The sequence below is a fragment of the Canis aureus genome, chromosome 8, assembly GCF_053574225.1.
Source record: "Canis aureus isolate CA01 chromosome 8, VMU_Caureus_v.1.0, whole genome shotgun sequence".
Lineage (NCBI taxonomy): Eukaryota > Metazoa > Chordata > Mammalia > Carnivora > Canidae > Canis > Canis aureus.
Window position 1 is genome coordinate 51,967,374 of NC_135618.1, and position 20,609 is coordinate 51,987,982.

General features: G+C 47.2%; 1 protein-coding gene across 4 annotated transcripts in view; it reads right to left on the reverse strand.

Annotated features, from left to right (window-relative positions):
• Window positions 1–14,703, reverse strand: part of TMC7 (transmembrane channel like 7) — a 62,281-nt gene extending 47,578 nt beyond the window's left edge. For all 4 annotated transcript variants that reach the window (XR_013384984.1, XM_077906777.1, XM_077906776.1 and 1 more), the window contains exon 1: window positions 14,579–14,703. Coding sequence is in view for 3 of the 4 variants with exons in the window: in XM_077906777.1 (XP_077762903.1) it covers window positions 14,579–14,645 (67 nt within the window). In the remaining variant the exon portion in view is untranslated. The remainder of the gene's footprint in view (window positions 1–14,578) is intronic.
• Window positions 14,704–20,609: the final 5,906 nt, after the last annotated feature.

Consider the following 20,609-nt stretch of genomic DNA (forward strand, 5'->3'; position numbering starts at 1 on the left):
TTCAGTTTTTGTTGTGGAAAGACTACCTTGAATGGAGATAGGACAGAGAGAGAGGAAGTAGAAAATAGCCATAATTATCTAAGCAGTTACCACCCCCCATAGGCAAAAAAAAATTCTAAGACTTAATATTAGATGCTTGGTTGGAATCCTGACTCTGTTGTTATTAGTGTTGTGTGTCTTTGGGAAAGTTACTTAACCTCTGAACTTGTTTCCTCCTCTCCAATATTCATTCAACAAATGTATTCATCATGTGTCAGATCTGGAGCTAGAGATACTGCCTCAAACAAAGCAAATGCCCTTTTCACACAGCACTTATATTTAGACGAGGGGGCAGGGGAAGATTAGATAGTAAATAGGTGATGAATATTATGCCAGGAGGTGGTAAGCGCAAAAACAAAAACAGAGTAGGGTCTCTCCCGTTTGCAAGGGAGGCAGGAACATATATGCAACGTTGGGATGCCTCCATCTAGGTTCTGATAGGTGGGTCAGGTATGGTCTCTGTACTAAAGTAGCATTTAAGCTGGGGCTGAATAGAGGACATGAGCCCTGCGGATATTTGGGGAAGGGCATCCCAGGAAAAGGAAACAGCAAGTGCAAAGGCCCTGAGGTGGGTGTGTGTACAACATGCTTTAGTAAGAGCATGGAGGCCTACATGGCTAGAGAAGAGTGAATGAACAGCAGCCTCATAGGCTCTGTTGTTCCTGACCCCTGATAAGCCACACCAGCCTCTCTGCAATCCCTTTCCCTGGAGTCTAGGCTGGATCTGTGACTTGCTTTAGCCAGAGGTTGCAAAAGAAATGTTGCTCAGCCAATTCCAGCCCCAAGCCTTAAAAGGGCCTGGAAGTTCCCACTTTTGTGCTGCTGGGACCCTCAGGCCGTCGTCTAAGAAGTCTGGCAATGCTGCTGGGAGAGGAAGAGGCCCCAAGTGTCCAAGGATGAGAACCAATTCTGGCCAGTGAGAACCAAAGTCTCTGGCTCTGACCCCAGCGAGCTGTTGCAGCCAGTCCCCGGCCCTTGCGTCATCCTCAGCGAGCACTGCCATGGGCATGAAGAGGCCCATATGGAAGCTCCAGACCCAACAGACATGACACACAGCAGAGCAAACCATCTCTTCCATGCCCTGCTGATTTCCTGATGCACAGAATCAGCAGAAACAATAAAACGCAGAAGCCATCACGTTTAGTTTGTTGACAACAATAGGTAACTAGACTAGGGAGCATGGAAAAGCAGGGGTTCTAGAGAGATGGCTGGGGCCAGATTGAGTCAGACTCTGTGGGCTGGGCATGACACTTGGATGAGGCCAACTGGAAGCCGCTGAGGGCTCTGAGTGCATGCTGAGATCTGACCACATTTTAAAGGATCGCTCTGGAGACTGCCGGGCTAAGGATGGGCCCTACCACAGGGGCCAGCACTGGGCAGGGGGAGCCAGCCAAGGCCTTGCTCTCTGGATGCGAGTCTGACAGTGCAGATTTGTAACGTTTGCCTCTCTGATGAGCATATTCAGACACAACGGAACAGCTGTCCCACTGCAGATGACACACAGCCACGCGCCTGGAGCCCTGCCAGTTGCCAAGCCCAGGACTGTGAATCTCACTCAACCTTCCATTTCCCAGCTCAGGAACACCCTGAGGATATGCTACACTTCCTTTAGTAACAGTGGCTCCCTAGTGCAAAGGAGGGGGGGGCAGGCGGGGGCCTGGAGGCTAAAGGGTCCAAGCCCTGGCTGGAGGCCACTCCTTCTGGACAGCAACAAAGAGCTCTTATGAACCACAAACAAAGGTCTTTGAAATGGAACAGCACCAACCAACTGAATCTTCAGCAACTGTAGGGTGAGGGACCAAGGGTTGGGGCTGGAGCCTGGGTTGGCTTGTCACCCACGAGCTAGGCCACAATGACCATCTCTGGGTCACATGTTTTTCTTCTCAGGAATGGGGTATATAATACCACAGACGTCATTGGCGTGATCATGAGGGTGGCATTACAAACGACCCAAATAACATTATGTAGGGTTTACCAAGCACTAACCTTGTGCCAGGCTATGGGAGGTATGTGTCACCACACTTACAACTCTGAACTACTCTTTAAATAGGATCACCCCATTTTACGGATGAAGAAACTGAGGTCTGGAGAATTGAAGGGCCCACTCACACAGCTAGTAAGTGCTGGAATTAGGAGCCTCTCACAGGCCTGCCAAATACCAAAGCTGTAGTCCTCACCATAAAATGATTCAGGGGGCCATGGATTTGAAAGTGCTTTGTGAACACTAAGAGAAATTATTTCATTTTTCCTTCATACACTCATATTCATATTTCACAACAGTCCCTGGTAGAACACCATATTTTCAAAATGGCCATCATCGCAGAGGAAGGAAGGATTATTCCTCTTCAGATGTTCGTGGGAAGCGCTTCATCTTCAAATAGAAGAAAAAAAAAACTCCAATCATACCTTTGAACGCAGGCCTCATTATTTTTATCACTAGGATCCACCTCCGCTTGTTTTCAAACAGGACCAGACATTGGTCAAAGCATGACATCACCTGATTTCTCACGCCAACGTGCAGCAGTAGACAGAGAAGGCTTCACTGCCCTGGCTTTTCAATGGGGAAAACGGGACCCAGAGAAATGGTGGCTCACCCAAGGCATTGCCATCAAGACAAACTCCTGGTTTTGGCTTCCTAGACAGGTTTCATCATCTCTCAGAGCCTTGCTTTTCTCATCCTTAGAGAATAAGAATGTCTCATTATAGTTTCTGTCAGAGGTTCTCCTGAGGTGGCCCAGCTGGAGTGTCATCCCAGCATGGCCTCGGAGTGCTATGGTCCGTGTGTGGGCTGCCTGTGGGCTGTCTGCGTGGGAGGCAGGAGCATATATGCGACATTGGGATACGCCTCCATCTAGGAATGTCTAGAATCTGGTAGCAATTGGGAGAGGATTATTTAGGTGGGAAGATGAATGGGTAATTACAGGAGATGTGGGGGCAGGCGCGGGAATTAAGTACTTTTTTTTTTAAGATTTTATTTATTTATTCATGAGAGACACAGAGAGAGAGGCAGAGACACAGGCAGAGGGAGAAGCAGGCTCCATGCAGGGAGCCTGACGTGGGACTCAATCCTGGGACTCCAGGGTCATGCCTTGGGCCAAAGGCGGTGCTCAACCGCTGAGCCACCCAGGCGTCCCTTAAGTACTTTTTCTGACATCTAGTATTCTTCTGGGTTAAGGACAAAGGTAGTCTCTCTGAGACTTAGAGCAGTGTCTTGCTCATGGAGAGCCCTCCATCTGAAGGAGGGGCAGAGGCAGGTATACCTGGACAGCATCCTTAGGTCCCAACTACCTTGACAGTTCTTTTCACAGGCCGTGAGATCCTCTACATTCCCAGGATGTGGGCACAAGCCAACCGTGATCCAAATGGGACTAAAACTACCACCAACTTCCTTCGTGTGCCTGCCAAGAACCTAACCCAACCGTATTTGGTGCTGGGTTCACTTCAGGGTTTTTCTTCCCAGTCACAGAATCCTGGAAACTCCCGACAAGAAGGGACCTTCTGGGTCATCTGGTCCAGGCCTCTCGCCAGCCGCTGGGGAAACTGAGTTCTGTTTGACAAATTGTATGGAACCCCTCTCTGCAGGAGACTCTGGAGAGGAGGAAGTTTTGCAGATTTACTTCCTGCCTCAGTGAGCTTTCACTCACTCCTTCAGCCTTATCTCCTGAGAGCCCACCCCACTGTACTCATCCCTAATTCTATCCTCCTCCCTAACTGTTCACTTGCACCTTATCTCCAATCCTCTCCCTTCCCCAGTAGGACTGCAGCCCCCAGGAGAGCAGGGACCCCACCTCTCTTGCACTGCTGAGTTCCCAGATTCTAGCACAGAACAAGACACATGATGTTCAATAAACACCTGCTGAACGAATGGATGAATGAATGAATGAATGAATGAATCAGGTGTGTAGGGTACAGGCAATGTTGGCTCATCTACCAGGCAGACCAAAGCATGTGTTTAGCACACCAGCAAAGCAGGGGCATCAAAGAGTGAGAAAAAGGGACACCTGGGTGGCTCACCAGTTGAGCATCTGCCTTTGGCTCAGGGTGTGATCCCGGATTTGGGGGATGGAGTCCCACATCAGGCTCCTTACAGGGAGCCTGCTTCTCCCTCCACCTATGTCTCTGCCTCTCTCTCTGTCTCTCTTTTTTAAAAAGTGAGAAAAAGATTTAAGGAATGTAAGTACTGAATACCATTCTTTTTTATATGGATGATATTTTTTTTTTTCACAATTGAAAAAAAAAATTAGGGCAGCCTGGGTGGCTCAGCGGTTTAGCGCCTCCTTCCGCCCAGGGCATGATCCTGGAGACCCGGGATCCAGTCCCACGTCAGGTTCCCTGCATGGAGCCTGCTTCTCCCTCTGCCTGTGTCTCTGCCTCTCTCTCTCTCTCTCTCTCCCCCATGAATAAATAAATAAAATCTTTAAAAAAATTCTAAAGGAGAAAAAATAAGCTGGCAAAAAATAATGATTGGGATGTTGACCGTATATTATATACGGTCAACATCCCAATCATTCTTCCTATTTAAGGTACAGAATATATGGTCAACATCCCAATTAGAAGCCCTATTAGATGTGTGCTTTGCTGTTATGTCTCAAGAAATGATCAAATGGCTTGTGCATATCCCATTTGAGATTACCAATAAAGCAATGTATACACTGATTTCAGAACTTTTTGGGCTTCTTTCCACCATATTCTTTAACATTGCTTTTATTTTGGATGCTAACTAGGGGTGGGGTACCCCAAGTAATCTGTGCTCACAGCTAACTCTAACCCTAACCCAAGGGCCCAGGGTCTAGTGCATCTAGTTGAAGCTGCTAGGACATCTCCACCAAGTGGTCCATGGCCACAGTCCTATGACTGCCCTCTTCCTGGAAAGGCGACACATCTGCCCATCCATCCATTCATTCAGTTGCTCACTTAAAAACATTTACTGAGCAACTGCTAGGTGACAGCCTTCAATATGACACACAAATTCCCTTGTCTTTATGGGAATTATATTCTAGTCAGAAGAGACCAATAGTAAACAAGCCAAGAACAATATACTGCAGATATTGAGAGCATGTGGAGGAAAATAAGGCATGGATGGGTTTGGGCAAAGCCTATAGGAAGGGAAGGAAAGAGCCACATGGCTATCTGGGAGAAGAGCATCCAAGGGAGAGAGAAGAGTAAGTGCAAAGGGTCTGAGGCAGGACTGTGCCCAGTCAGTTCAAAGAACAGGAGGGAGGCCAGTATGGCTAAGGAGAGTGATGAGTGGCAGGGTAAGAGTTCTGGGGAGAAACAAGCCAGACCACACAGGGTCTGTGGGCCATGGTGAGGACTTCGGCTTTTAGTCAAGAAAGGAGGGGAGCTATGAAGGGTTTTGAGCAGTGGAATGACATAATCTGACTCAGATTTAGCAAGAGCTCTCTGGCTGGCCCTGTGGCTATTTCTGTCCTTGAGCTGCACAGGTTGGCATGGCTATTTCTCATGCCAGGCCATCAAATGTCAGGCTGCACTGTCCTTTGGCAATGATAAAAATGTTCTATATCTGCACTGCCCAGTACGGTGACTACTAGCCATGTGTGGCTCCTGAGCAATTGAAATGTGACTGGTGAGACTAAGGAAATGAATTTTTAATTTTATCAGACTTTATTCAATGTCTATTTGCATAGCCCCGTGTTGCCAGTAGCTACTGTGCGTTTTTCTGAGAGGGGAGGACCCAAGGGCCTTGGGAGCCTCCTCTATCTGCCAGACTTCAGAACTGCCAGGCTGGGAGGACCTGTGTGAGTCATACCACCTGGCACCTGGGTGGGGCCTACGGACTAGCCGGGTCCAAGGCTTTATGACCAGATGAGTAAACAGTCTCCAAGAGAAGTGACTAACAAGGTAATCAGAGTGACGCTGGGCCCTGAACCGGAGTCTCCTGGTTTTCAAGCGAGTGGAGCATCCGGTGGCCTCTCTGGGGAGCAATCACTGTGATTCTCAGTGAGAATAAGTATCTGTCTGAGGAGGTGACAGATATAGTGGTTAAAAGCACAGCCTCCAAGGCCCACTCCTTGAATTCCAATCCCAGGTCCACCTGTTACCTTGTTGACCATTCCGCCTCAGTTCTCCCATCTGTAAAATGGTGATAGTAGTTCCTGACATGACCATCTTGAGGATTAGATGGCTATTATATGCTTGGAAGACAGGTCAGGGATCCCTGGGTGGCGCAGCGGTTTGGCGCCTGCATTTGGCCCAGGGCGCGATCCCGGAGACCCGGGATCGAATCCCACATCGGGCTCCCGGTGCATGGAGCCTGCTTCTCCCTCCGCCTGTGTCTCTGCCTCTCTCTCTCTCTCTGTGACTATCATAAATAAATAAAAATTTAAAAAAAAAAAAAAAAAGGAAGACAGGTCAGCAAGGGGCAACTGAGTGGCTCTGTGGTTGAGCATCTGCCTTTGGCTCATAGCATGATCCCGGGGCCCTGGGATGGAGTCCCGCATCGGGCTCCCCGCACTTCTCCCTCTGCCCATGTCGCTGTCTCTCTCTGTGTCTCTCTTGAATAAAAAAATAAAATCTTTTTAATAAAAGAAAAAAAAAACAGGGACACCTGGGTGGCTCAGTGGTTGAATGTCTGCCTTTGGCTCAGGTCATGATCCCGGGGTCCTGGGATTGAGTCCCACATCAGCCTTCCTGCATGGAGCCTGCTTCTCTCTCTGTCTATGTCTCTGCCTCTCTCTCTCTGTGTCTCTCAGGAATAAATACATAAATCTTGAAAAAAAAAAAAGATTAAAAAAGAAAAAACAAAAGAGGCCAGAGAACGTTACTATTTCCTTACTGTTATCACCTGAGTCTCTATCACAACTATTCATCTATGCCATCATTACAGGAAGCAGCCATAATCCATAAATGAATGGGCATGACTGTGTTCTAATAAAATTTTATTTATAAAAATAGGAGGCAGGCTGGATTTGGCCCGTGAGTTGCAGTTTGGCAGACCCTTGGCTTAGAGACCCTTGGACCCTAGGCTTAATGCCTGGCACATTGTGCTACACATCTGGTTATTTGTTGATGAATCCAATGTACAGAAAGATTTTATATTTGTTGTGAGGGACCTTACTACAGACCAAGCTACTTCTTATGTGGAGTGTTTATCTTCCTTGGCCAAGACTTCTACAAAAAAGATTTCTAACATTTCTGGAAGCGACGACAAAAACAGCGAGACTTGACGGAGCATTCGCCATGCACCATGATTATTATACCAAACCCTTTCTATACTTTTCATCTGTGATCCTATTACTTTACCACATGGGTCCTTCTTCATTTTGCAATAAAGAAAGTTCAGAGAGGAATTCTGGCCAAGGTTGAGCCAAGTTCTGAACCCCGAGGGCAAAGACCTCGGAGTTTCTTTTTCACTTGGACACCCTGGCCATTAGCACGCTGCCTGGCACATCTTAAATCAAATAAACAACTGTCCAATGAACACACAGACACGCGGGTTCTAGAGTCACGACATTAATGCCCTTCTGTTTCAGTAGCTTGTAACTTCTCAGAGCCTCAGTTTCTAGGGGGGGTAAAATGGGCAAATAATACTTGGTGAGTTGCTGTGAGTAATTCAAGAAACTTATCTATTTGAGTCCAAAGTCAAACTGCTGACTAGGGCCAACCAGGTCCTCAGGAACTGGCTTCTGCTTGCCTGACCTCATCCCCACTAGTCCACATCGAAGCTGCAGCCTGCACCCTCCCCAAATACACCAACGTCATTCCCACCTTCACCCTGTGCTCTTGCTGGACGCCCCCCTGGATGCTCCTTCTACTGGATGCATTTCATATGACTGGTGCCTTTACACCCTTCAGCCTCGGCCCCAAAGTCCATGCCTCACAGAGACCTCTCTGACCATCTCAGCTAAGTCAGCCCTCTCCCTCTCTAGCTCCTCACCTGTTTATTTCCTTCTTGGCAGTTATGGCTGGCTATAACTACCCTATATCCCTCTTTACCTGTTCAGCGAGTGTCTCCCCCACTGGACTAGATGCTTCCTAAAAGCATGTCTCTCGCCTGCCTCTTTCACCACTAGGTTCCTCTCCTGGGTACTGAGTCTTGGTTCAGGCAGGCTCAGTTCCCTTCTCCCCGTCCTACTGGTGTTGGGGAGGGGGGAGCCCCACTGAAGGTCTGGGTGGTCCCACACTACCAACAAAGCTCCTTTAAAAAGAAACCAGATTGCAACAAAGCTTACAACACTGAAAAGTCATTTCCCCCTTTTATCCCTCTAAATTCTTCACTTCCTGAAAAAAAAAAAAAAAAAAAAACACACAAAACAAAAAAAAGTCATCGAGGGCTTTTGGGCCTAATCTGGCCTGAGTTGCTGGGCAGAGCTCACTTGGCCTCTTCAGACAGAGGGGAAAAAACAACTCAAGTCAAATGGCTGGCTCGCCAGAGAACCATTGTGGCCTTTGGTGGCCTGTACAGTCTCCGGCTGCCTCGAGACCTGCAGAAGATCCCTCCCTCCCAGGAAACCTTTCAGGATGACAAGTAACCCTGATGTATGGCCTGAGCAGATAAGGACAACAAAATAAACCCTGCAGGATGAACGATAACTTGTCTTCCAGTTTAAGACAATGTGTCAGACTACAACAACCCAAATAGTTACTTAACATAGAACTAATGGTGTAACTCCAGAAAGTGCTGGTATGCAGCACATGAAATCATCAAATCTTATAATATTAAGGCTAGAGAAGGCCTAAGTAATAATAACATAATAATATAATAATAGCAACAGCTACCATTTGAGTGCTCAGTGCCTGCCGGGTGTGGCGCTAAGTCCTCAACCAGGGCACCTGAGTAGCTCAGTCAGTGAAGTGTCCGACTCTAGATTTTTGGCTCAGGTCATGATCTCAGGGTTGTGATGTCAAACCCCCGCCTTATCCTCAGGCTCTGAGCTCAGTGAGGAGTCTGCATGAGACCCTCTCCCTCTGCCCCTCCCTCCGCTGCTCCCCCACCTGCACGTTCTCTCTCTCTCTCTCCAAAATAAATTAATAAACCTTAAAAAAAAAACTTTCTCAGCAACCCTAGCAGATAGGGGGTATGATTATCCCCATTGCACAGGAAAGAAAACTGAAGGTCACAGAGGTAACAGGACTTGCTCAAGGTTACCCACCTGATAAATAGACACATTGGGATTTGTACCTGGGCCAGGCAGGCTTCATAAAAACTACTTCCAGATGTTCTATTTATCTTAAAGACAAAACAAAAAACAAACCAAGTCCTAGTGCCCCTCACAGAAGGAGTCTAAAGAGGCTGTTTAGTTTTTATCCCTTTACCCTTCCAAGTGTTCCTGCTCCAAAGGCCCAGATCAAGTCCCACCTTGTGGAATATGGGGTCAATTCAAATAAGTCACCCACCACCCAAAGTGATGCCCTTTGAGGTGGAGAGAGGAGAGGTGAGTGGCTCTGAAACCATCCTAGAAGTTGCAATCCCATGTAGTCACAGCATATTGACAATCAGGTCATCTTGGTTGAGTCACTTGGGTTTCCCCAATGAACAATGGGGTAATAGTCACAGCAAACCCCCACATGAGGGTTAAGAGTCCTGGAGTTTGGCCAATCTTCAAAGAGTTAAGCAGAGAATGACCATATGATCGAGTGATTCCACTCCGAAATTTATACCCAGGAGAGCTGAAAACAGATGTCCAATCAAACACTTGTACACAAGTGCTCACAGCAGCATTTTTCCTAATAGTCAAAAGATGGAAACAATCCAAATGTCCATCAACAGATGATGGATAAAAAAACTGCATGCAAAGGAATATTATATAGCCGTAAAAAGGAATGAAGTCCTAATATGTGCTACCACATGGATGAACCTCGAATATACTACTTACGCTAAGTGAAGCAGTCACAAAAGGTCACACTATGGTATGAGTCCATTTCTATGCAATGTCCAGGACAGGTAAATTCACAGACAGAATGCAGATTAGGGGTACCCAGGGGCTGGGTGGAGGGGGAATCTGGGAGTGATAGCTTATTGGGCACAGGGTTTCCTCTGGGGGGGATGAAAATGTCTCCAGTTACTTGTTTTCAAATTTACCCCAGTTATTCAACACTGTAATGTCCTTAATGCCACTGAATTGTATATTTCAAAATGGTTCTTTTGTTATGTGATCAAACCTCAATTTAAAGTATTGAATGGTGCTAGAGATCTAGTATGAAGTACTTACCAGATGGAATATGGTAAACGTTTGATTGGGGAAAAGTACCAAGAGTCATTCATTCGTAAACATGGAACATGCCAGGAACCATGGGGCTGAGGGGCCTGGGGGATGAGCAAATGCCTACTGTGGGTACTTGAGATAGGGCAGGGTCTTTGGCTCTTCCGGGAGGTGACATTCAAGCTGCAATCAGGCAGAGGAATAGTGACTGCAGGACCTGAGAAGAATAACCCTGGAAGAGACCAGTGGGTGGCTGGAGCCAGGCGGGGAGGAAGGGAAAGCAACAGGGATCAGGAGAGGTAGCCAGGGGCTGGCTCACAGGGGCAATCCTTTCTAGAGGCCCTGGGAGAATGTGGTCTTCCAGATTTTACTTCTATCAGAACCTTCCCTTAGAATGGTGGAAACTGAGACAAGTCATTGTCTGAACTTGGGTCTGTTCCATTCCAAAATCCCTGCTCTTAAAGATAATACATCTCAAGAGAAGCAAGAATACAGGTCAATGGACTACACTGGCCAGTGGGCCATGTGGATACAGAGCAGGGACACAGAGTCCAGTCTGTGAGAGGAGAAGCAGTCAGGGAAGGATTCTAGGAGGAAGTGACACCAGATTGAAAGAAGGAATATGCCTTATAATAGAATAAGGTAATGAATGGCACCCATGGCAGAGGGAACAGAAGGGGCTTCACAGGCTCTAGAAGCATCATAGGACCAAATCATGAAAGGCATCCACTCAACTAATATTTACTGAAGGCCTACTATGCACCTAGCACTGGGGACATGATGGTGAGCCAAACAGGCCAGCTCTTGTCCTCCTAGTAGGCTTATCATCTAGTAGGGAACAGAGGCATTAATAATAACAGTTAACACTTTGATGGTCCTGTGGCAACCAGTCTCCAGGGTGGCTCCCGGTGATCCTCTCCCCCTAAAATACCCTGACATTCACACCCTTCCATGGGTCCTTTCTACACTGAACAGGGCTGGCCCACATGACCAAAAAGATATTGCAGAAATAACAGGGTGTGATCTCCAAGAGCAGATGATAAAAGACCTTAATGGCTTCTTCTTTGCTCTTTCCTGGATCAGAGGCTCCAGAGAAAGCCATGTCCATGGGGCACTTAAGCAGCTTCGGGGAAGTCCACATAGAGAGGCTTCCTGCCAACACCCAGTGTCAATTTGCCATCAGTATGAGCAAGCCATCTTTGAAAGGGATCTTCTGGCCCCAGGCAAGCTTTCAGAGGACTGCATCTCTGGCCCACACCATGAACTCAACCTCGCAGGAGACTCTGAACCAGAACCAGATACGTCATCCCCAAATTCCTGACTTGCAGAAACTGTGAGATAAGAAGTGATTATCACTGTTCTAAGTCTGTAAGTTTGGGGATAATTTGTTACATGGCACAGATAACTAATATAAGTACTTACCAAGCTTTTTATGTAATTAACTCTCTTAATCCTTATACTGACCCCTTGAAGTAGATACTATCATTACTTCCATTTAATACATAAGGAAACCGAGGCACGAAGCACTTAAGTGCCTTGCCTAAAGATAAGAGCAGTACACAGAAAATGAGGATTTGCATCTAGGAATCCACAGTCCAGATTCTCAACCTCTATGCCATAGCTGCCAGTGTGGCTTTGGGTACACTTCATTCACCCATTCATTTATTTATTCATTCAACACATATTTAGCATCTACTAAGTGCCAGACGCTTTTCCAGGTCCAAGGAGAAGAAGACAAAGTCCCTGCTTTTCATGGCATCCACATTCTACAAGGAGAGACAGCTAATAGACAAGAAAACAATCAAACCAGGTGACTTCAGATGGTGGTAAGTGCTCTGAAGAAATAACCAAGGGAATCAGTTAGGAGAAGAGAGAGAGATGGGGGCACTTCTTCAGACAGGGTGGTTCCAGAGGTCTGCCTCTCTGAGAGGACATTTGAGCAGAGATCTGAAAGGAGGAGGAAGAAGCTTCCATAGGAAGATCAAAGAGAAATGTAGCCCGGGCAAAGTGAACAGCTGGTGCAAAGGCCTTGAGGCAGTAACTATATGTTGGAGGAATGGAAAGGTAGTGAGGATAGCTGGAGCTGGACAGATTAAGGGAGGGTCATAGGTGATGAAGGTCTAGAAAGGTGGGCTGGGATAGAATCACCAGGCCTTACCAGCCACCACAGAAAAGTTTGGTGCTTAGTCTTATTGCAATGAGAAACCACTGGAAAGTTTTTTTTTTTCTTTTTTAAATTTTATTTGTTCATGAGAGACACACACAGAGAGAGAGAGAGAGAGAGAGAGAGGCAGAGACACAGGCAGGCAGAGGGAGAAGCAGGCCCCATGCAGGGAGCCCGATGCGGGACTCGATCCCGGGACTCCAGGGATCATGCCCTGGGCAGAAGGCAGGCGCTAAACCGCTGAGCCACCCAGGGATCCCCAGAAAGTTTTAATTTAGGAGGGAAATGATGTGATCTGTTTTATCATTTACAAGGACGTATATTTCCCAATCTGTAAACCAGACGCCCTTTGTCTCCAGCCCTGCTCCAACTTTCCTCCAGCAACCGTCCTCCTGTGATGCCCGTAGAGCAGGCCACCATTTACAAAGTACAATAAAGTTACAAACGTGCTCCCTTCTGAGCCTCCCAAGACGTTCTGGTGGATACAAGGTCATAAAGCATCATTTGTCCGAGGGACAGGGAAGACCTTTTAGTCAGAGGGGTCAGTTAAGACTCCTAAAAAGATGTTAAAGAGTCTCCTTTAACACCCAGCAAAAATCCAAGATACATGAATCCCTTGCCCTCTATTATGGGAAACCAGGGTCAGCAACTTAAATGTGGATTGTGCTCAAACAAGAGGAAGATAAATGGAAACCAGCTAGAAAAATACTTGAATGGCTATCATTGAAAGGCTGAAGTGGGGCAGCCCCAGTGGTGCAGCGATTTAGCGCTGCCTGCAGCCCAGGGCATGATCCTGGAGACCCTGGATCGAGTCCCACTTCAGGCTCTCTGTATGATGCCTGCTTCTCCCTCTGCCTGTGTCTCTGCCTCTCTCTCTGTGTCTCTCGTGAATAGATAAAATCTTAAAAAAAAAAAAAAGAAAGGCTGAGGTGGAGCTGGTGTCAGCACTTAATAATGACCTAGAAAATAATAAGCATTGATCGGAATTGACTGCTGTTTTCTGACTCCTGAGCAACTTCCTGGGGTTTGGATCTCTCTAGATATCTTTCTTTTTCTTCTAGACATGGAGAACACTCCAATCAGAGAGAGTCCTGATGCCCAAATCTCCACTCATGGTTTACTGTAAATCCTTGCAACAAAACTTCTATCCTCAAACGGAAATAAAGGAAACGCTGCTTATAAAACTCACAGCAGGGTCCTGTGTTTTGTTAGGGAGAAATGTAAGATGGGAATGCTCTAAGGAAGCCCGCCTAGGTGCTGCCAACTAGGTGGCAGCTGTACAGGCTTCTGTAACAAACAAACAAACAAACAAAAAAATCAGTGTTTGCAGGATACTGTGAGTTTTACTCAGTAAGAAAGGACAAAGATGGGGATCCCTGGCTGGCTCTGTGGTTTAGTACCTGCCTGCAGCCCAGGGTGTGATCCTGGAGTCCCGGGATGGAGTCCCGCGTCAGGCTCCCTGCATGGAGCCTGCTTTTCCCTCTGCCTGTGTCTCTGCCTCTCTCTATGTCTATCATGAATAAATAAATAAAATCTTAAGAAAGAAGAAAGAAAGAAAGAAAGAAAGAAAGAAAGAAAGAAAGAAAGAAAGAAAGAAAGAGAGAGAAAGAAAAGAAAAGAAAGAAAAGAAAAGAAAAGAAAAGAAAAGAAAAGAAAAGAAAAGAAAAGAAAAGAAAAGAAGAAAAGAAAAGAGAAAAGAAAAGAACAAAGATTGTAACGCTTGGCTGGCCACCATTCATTGTGCCCATGTGCCAAGCCCTGGGCTAGGTAGGCCCTTCACGTTACTTTCCTCGCAACTGATGCCCCGGCATCCTCGCCCCATTTTACCGCCGCAGACCCAGAGGCTCAGAGAAGGCAAGCCGCTTTCCTAAGATCACACAGCAACAGGCGGCCAAGGCAGAGCTGGTTTGTACCAGCAAAGCCTCAAGGACTTGGGAGGCGGGCGCCTGGAGCCAAGGAGTGGGGCTGCGGGCTCTCCCCCGGTCCTGGGTGCTGTCAACAGGGAAGGGGTCCCCAGAGCAGGAGCGGGGGGGGCGGGGGGGAGGCGCTGCAGCGCGCCGCCGGGGCTCCCACGCCGGGGCTCCCGCCGGGAGGGGCGAGATGGGGAGCCCGGGGTGGGGTGGAGGGGGGTAGGAGGGGCCGGCTTTCCGCCCGGAGCGGGCAGGTGGCGAGCGGCTGGGCCCGCGCCCCCGCCTCGCTCCCGCCGCCCTACCTGGGTGCGCGAAGGGCTGCCCGCTGCGCCGGGCCGGCGGGAGCGCGCGGGCACCGGCCTCGCTCATGGCCGCGCCGCGCCCCGGCCGCCAGGACCCGGACCCCGCTCCCGCCGCCGCCGCCGCCGCCGCCGCCGCCGCCGCCAGCTCCCGGAGCCGAAATTCCAGGTTCCGGCGCGGACGTCACAGAGCCGGGGGCGGGGCGGGGCGCGGCGCCGAGGCGGCTCTCACTCAGCCCGGGGCGCCCCCGGGGGCGCAGGAGCGGGAGCTGCGGGGGCTGCGGGAGCCCCGGGGCGCGCTGAGAGGCTCCCCCGCGCGGCCGAGACGCGGGGCGACGCAGCCCCGGGGGCTTCCTCAAATGTCACGACGGTTATTACTACAAGTAACTGAGACTCTGAACAAGTGTATCTGGGGAGTTACCATTTGGGTACAAAAGGGGTTGGGGGGGCGGGCGGGGGCATCAACGAGTATCTGTACCCGTTTGCAAATGCGCTCGGGGAGCCGGGAGGTGCGGGTGCAAGGGGGGGGACCTCGCCTATGATTCCACTGCGTATCCACGTTCCCTCGCTCCTCACATGCAGCCACGTCCAGTTTGAGGCCACGAAAGTTCATTGCCGAGTAGAAGTAAAAAGCAAAAATAAGTAAAGGTAGCTCGGTGTGCACGTGTGTTTAAGGAATTGCTGAATTGTATTTATAAATGAGAAGCGCGACGTGGAGGGGCCTGGAGGGTGTTATGCTGAGTGAAGGAAGGCAAGCAGAGGACAAACATTATATGGGCTCGTTCATTTGGGGAATATAAAAATTAGTGAAAGGGGATAAAGGGGAAAGGAGAGAAAATGAGTGGGAAATACCAGAGAGGGAGACAGAACATGAGAGACTCCTAACTCTGGGAAATGAACAAGGGGTAGTGGAAGGGGAGGAGGGCAGGGGTGTTAGGGTGACTGGGTGATGGGCACTGAGGGGGGCACTTGGAGGGATGAGCACTGGATGTTATGCTATATGTTGGCAAATTGAACTCCAATAAAAATGTTTTTTAATTTTTAAAAATTAAAAAAAAATGAAGCGTAGATAAATTTCCTGTGGCATTCCAGATCATTTATATAGATATTTAAAAGGGGTGGAGCCTGTGATTTCCTTCCAAAGAGGGCAGTATGGGTGGGAGGGCAAGTAACTTTATCGGGATAATACTTGGCAAACTCTCAGACGTTCAAGGTCCACACCCAACAGTGATGTCATGTTGACGGTATGCACTCTTGGTATGATGTGATGAGAATGACGCCACCGGTGGGGTTTCTCTCTCTCCAAAACCTGTAACCCTAGTCCAATCACGAGAAACCATCAAACTACAGGCGACACCTTCTACAGAATACCTGGGTATTACCCCCTTAAATTGTCAAGTTTGCCAAAAACAGGGAGAGTCTGAGAAACTCTGAGCAGCTAAGAGGAGCCTAAGAAGATATGACCCTTGTAAGTGTAGCTGGGCTGGGGAAGAGTAGGGACATGAAACCAGGAAAAGTAGCATCTATGCAAATTTGAATAAAATATGTGCTTTAGATAATAATAATGTGTCAATATTGGTTTATCTATTGTGAAAAATATATCAGTGGTTTAAGATAGTAGGAAACAGAGAAACTGAGTGGGGGGTGTACAGAAACTCTGTGTACTATTCTCTCTGTACTAGTCTCTGTATGGAAACTCTCTGTACTCCTTGGGCTATTTTCTGTAACTTTAAAACTGTTCCAAAATAGAAAATTTATTTATTTTTACAGTAATTGCTTGGCTCAAAATAAAGGCTATTTTTATTGTTAAGGGTGGGGTCACTGGGTTACTCTTTGCAGCCTAGTTTCCAATTATTCCCAAAGTCAGCTGGGCCACATGCCTCCACCTCTCTGAGCCTCTGTTTTTTCACCTGTAAGATGAGAATATATTACTAGATCCTGGGCTGTAGTGAGAATACTCATCTGAAGTGCGGGCAGAGCTTGGAGTGGGGTGGGGTTGGGGTGGGTGGATCCTAATCTGGATGCCAATATCACACCTACACAAAAGAAAATCCAAACAAAGATGGAAATGAAAAGGTAAGACTATAGAAGTACTAAAACACAGAAAAAGGATTTTTTTTTTTTTTAAAGTATCCCCGAGGGCAGCCCGGGTGGCTCAGCGGTTTAGCGCCTGCCTTCAACCCAAGGCGTGATCCTGGAGACCCGGGATCGAGTCCCACGTTGGGCTCCCTGCATGGAGCCTGCTTCTCCCTATGCCTGTGTCTCTGTCTCTCATGAATAAATAAATAAAATCTTTTTAAAAAGTATCACCGAGGGGAAGATCTTTCTGAGTTTGACCCAAACCCAGAAGCCGAAGAAGCATGATAAATCCAACTACACAAAAATTTAAAATTCTGCACCACAAGCGACGACATTTGTATAAGGATATTTTTTGCGATGTTGTTTATAACAGTAGAAGACTGGAAGCAGCCTAAATCTCTGTATGTAGGAGGCTGGTTAAATAACTTTTAACACATACCATGCAGCTATTCTACAGTTCTATACATAGACATATGGGAAATTCTGCATAGAAAAGCATATAAGTAAAAAAGCAAGATGCAGAAGTATATTAGGTAAGTTACCATTTGGGTTAAAAAAAAGTATATGTAAATGCATAGAATATCTCTAAACAAGAGTGAGGGATCTCTCTCTGGCTCTCTCTCTCTCAAATAAATAAAATATTTAGAAAAAGAGGGGGGTGCCCAGGTCAGTTGGTTAAAGCAGCTGCCTTTGGCTCAAATCCTAATTCCAGGGTCCTGGGATTGAGTCCCACATCAGGTTCCCTGCTTGGCTGGGAGCCTGCTTCTTCCTTTCCTTCTGCTGCTCCCTCTGTGTTCTCTCTGGCTCTCTCTTTCTGTCAAATAAATAAAATCTTAAAAAAAAAAAAAAGGAGTGGGAGTATTTAATGATTATCCTTTTTTTGTACTGCATAGATGTGTTACCTATATGCAGATGTTTGTATTTTTAAGAATTACCTTTAAAGTTTGTGCAGTGTTGGGACGCCTGAGTGGCTCAGCAGTTGAGTACCTGCCTTGGGCTCAGGGTGTGATGGGGTCCGGGATCGAGTCCCACATCAGACTCCTTGTGGGGAGCCTGCTTCTCACCCTGCCTGTGTCTCTGCTTCTGTCTGTGTGTGTGTGTGTCTCTCATGAATAAATAAATCTTTAAAAAGAAAAGTCTGTGGAGTGTTGACTAATGATGGCTATTTCTATGATGAGGTAGTGCCTCCCTCACTCCCTCATCCCATTCCTCATCAGAGGCCACCTACTAGTCCCCAGTCCCAGCCTACAAATCCAGAAGGGGATGGCCAGAACCCAATGGCCTTTAGGGGGTGGGGTGTTCTTAAAGAAGAGGCTCAGAACTCCAGGTGTGAATCTCCATCCTGCTGGTCTCACCTGGCACCTGGCCCTGGCTTGGGTCTGCATCCGGGGCTGGGTGGGGGGCCTTAGTTTCTCTCCATGCAAGGGAATAAACCCAAACTCCTGAAGGAGACTTCTTCCTCCTAGGAGAGGACAAATTTTACAGGAATAGAAATAAGATAGCTCTTCAGGAAAAGATCACAAAGATCTCCTGTTGGAAAGAAGTAGAAGACTGTCAGCCAGACAAATTCAGACAGAAGGATGGTGAAATCCTTGATTTATTGCTTTTATTTCAAAGGAAGGCACATGTCTTGCCACAGTGCCCCCATCTCCTTTCTCAATTTCAGCACCTTATTTTTACAACTTGTCTATTTTCCATACTAGAATGTAGTATGGAGGCTCGGTGAGGGCTCTCTTTTGTTAATAGGGGAATAATAATAATAATTACTACTGCTTATTGAAAAATTACTTTGCGCCAACCTTTATCATGCTTTACCTCTCTTAAACCATCATTCCTAAGAAGACAATGGGAGCTTCTAAACTCTATTTTATGGAGAAAAGAGCCATGCTTTTCCCTAAGAGACAGGCAGAGTGGAATCACTCCTGTTTTCTCCTTCCCAGCATCCCCCAGAGATCACCTACCCCAAGCACCACTGCCTCCCCCTAAGGCAAGGACTGCTTCCTGACGATCTCCCTGCCCTGTCCAAACATTTTCCCAAAAAGGAAGTTGATCTTGTGATTTTCCTGCTTAAACACCCCCCTCCTCCAATGGTCTCCTCTTATGGCTTAGAATACACACTCATTCTCCTTATGGCCCAGGATCCCCCCAACCCCATCTCCTACCATCACCAATGTGGCTGGCCTCCTTTCTGCCCCTTGAACACACCTAGCACATTCTTGCCTGTAGGCTTTCTGTTTGCTGTTTCTTTATTCTTGGAACCTACATCTCACACTTGCCCCTGATTTTGTCTGCTTCTCCCTTCCCATGGCAAAAGATGGTCACATCGCAGCTCCAGGTTTTCATAAACTCTGCAAGGATTGAGTAGAGAGGTCTGTGAGTCATAATTCCCAAATCCTAGAGGGAGGGTAGGTAAAGTTATATACTTAAACAGAAACTGATAAACTTAAGAGTAAATTCCAGAGACACCTGGGTGGCTCAGTTGGTTGGGTGTCTGCCATCAGCTCAGGTCATGATCCCAGAGTCCTGGGATAGAGCCCTGCATTGGGCTCCCTGCTCAGTGGGGAGTCTACTTCTCCTTTTCCCTCTGTTCTTCCCCTGAACTCGTGCTCTTGTGCTGTCTCTTAAATAAATAAATAAATATATTTTTTTAAAAGAGTAAATTCCTGTCCCTATCAACCGTGTACTTCATGTAGGCTGTCCTGATACAAACAAGGTTCCCTGTATTAGGAGTTAGTTGGATAGTTAAGTGGCCAGAGCCAGGGTGCCCAAAAAGAAAATATGGAATCAGGACAGCTAAATAAAAACAGCACTAACATCCTGCTTTACAGTTTAGACGGGACCTCACTAACATCCTGCTTTGTAGCCTTTGCAGAAATGACTTCTGCAAAATGTCCTAAAATAAGGCAATTAGCCACAAAGCACTTGTCAATATCACAGGCAAGGGGCAGTTAAGACATAAGCCTCCAGATGTCAGCAAAAAAAGATCACCAGCACATTGACATTAACCTAATAGGTAGACAGAAACCTGACCAGAGCCCAGGTTGGCACGGCTCAGCATACCCTGATCGCTTAAGACAGTTCCGCAAAAGAACTCATAAAAACCCCTAAACTTAGAAACTCTGGTGGCAACCGTCTCGGGCCCCACTCCCTCTCTGGGTGCTTTATAGTATTACTCAACAAATCTTGCTTTGCTGCGCACTACTCTTTATCTGGTCGCCCTCTTCATTCTCTGAAGTGGCATGACCAAGAACCGTGAGCACTCAAGGCAGAGAAATCCTGGAACACCTTGTGCATCCTACGATGGAGTTTTGGAACATTGGTGAGGTCTGGAGCTGACAGCCAAGGAAGAATTCTTGAGACCTCTTTGGTGCAAAACAGGTGGTTTTATTAAAACACTGGGATAGGACCCTTTGGGCAGAAAGTGCTATTGCCCTGGGGTTGTGAGGAATGGCTAATTATATACTTGGGAGTTGGGGAGGGACAGAGAAAAGGAGAAAAGGAGGTTTTCTTTTTCTTTTTTTTTCTTTTTTTTAAAGATTTTACTTATTTATTATGAGAGACACACACCGAGAGGCAGGCAAAGGCAGAGGAGAAGCAGGCTCCATGCAGGGAGCCTCATATGGGACTCTGGGACTCCAGGTTCACGACCTTAGCCAAAGACAGATGCTCAATCACTGAGCTACCCAGGTGTCCCCAAAAGGGAGATTTTCTTTTTTCTTTTCTTCTTCTTTTTTTTTTTTTTTTTAAGGAGGTTTTCAAAAGTACTTTGATATGTTGAAGAAGACTTACAGGATACTGATGGCCTGGCCTTTGCTGAGTTAAGGTTGCTTTTCATTCCTGTAAGACACTAACAGTAAGACATTTGGGAGTTTCCTATCCCAGGTCCTTATCAATGGGCAGCAGGTCATAAAGAAATTTAATGTTTGGGATGGCTGGCTAGCTCAGGTCATGATCC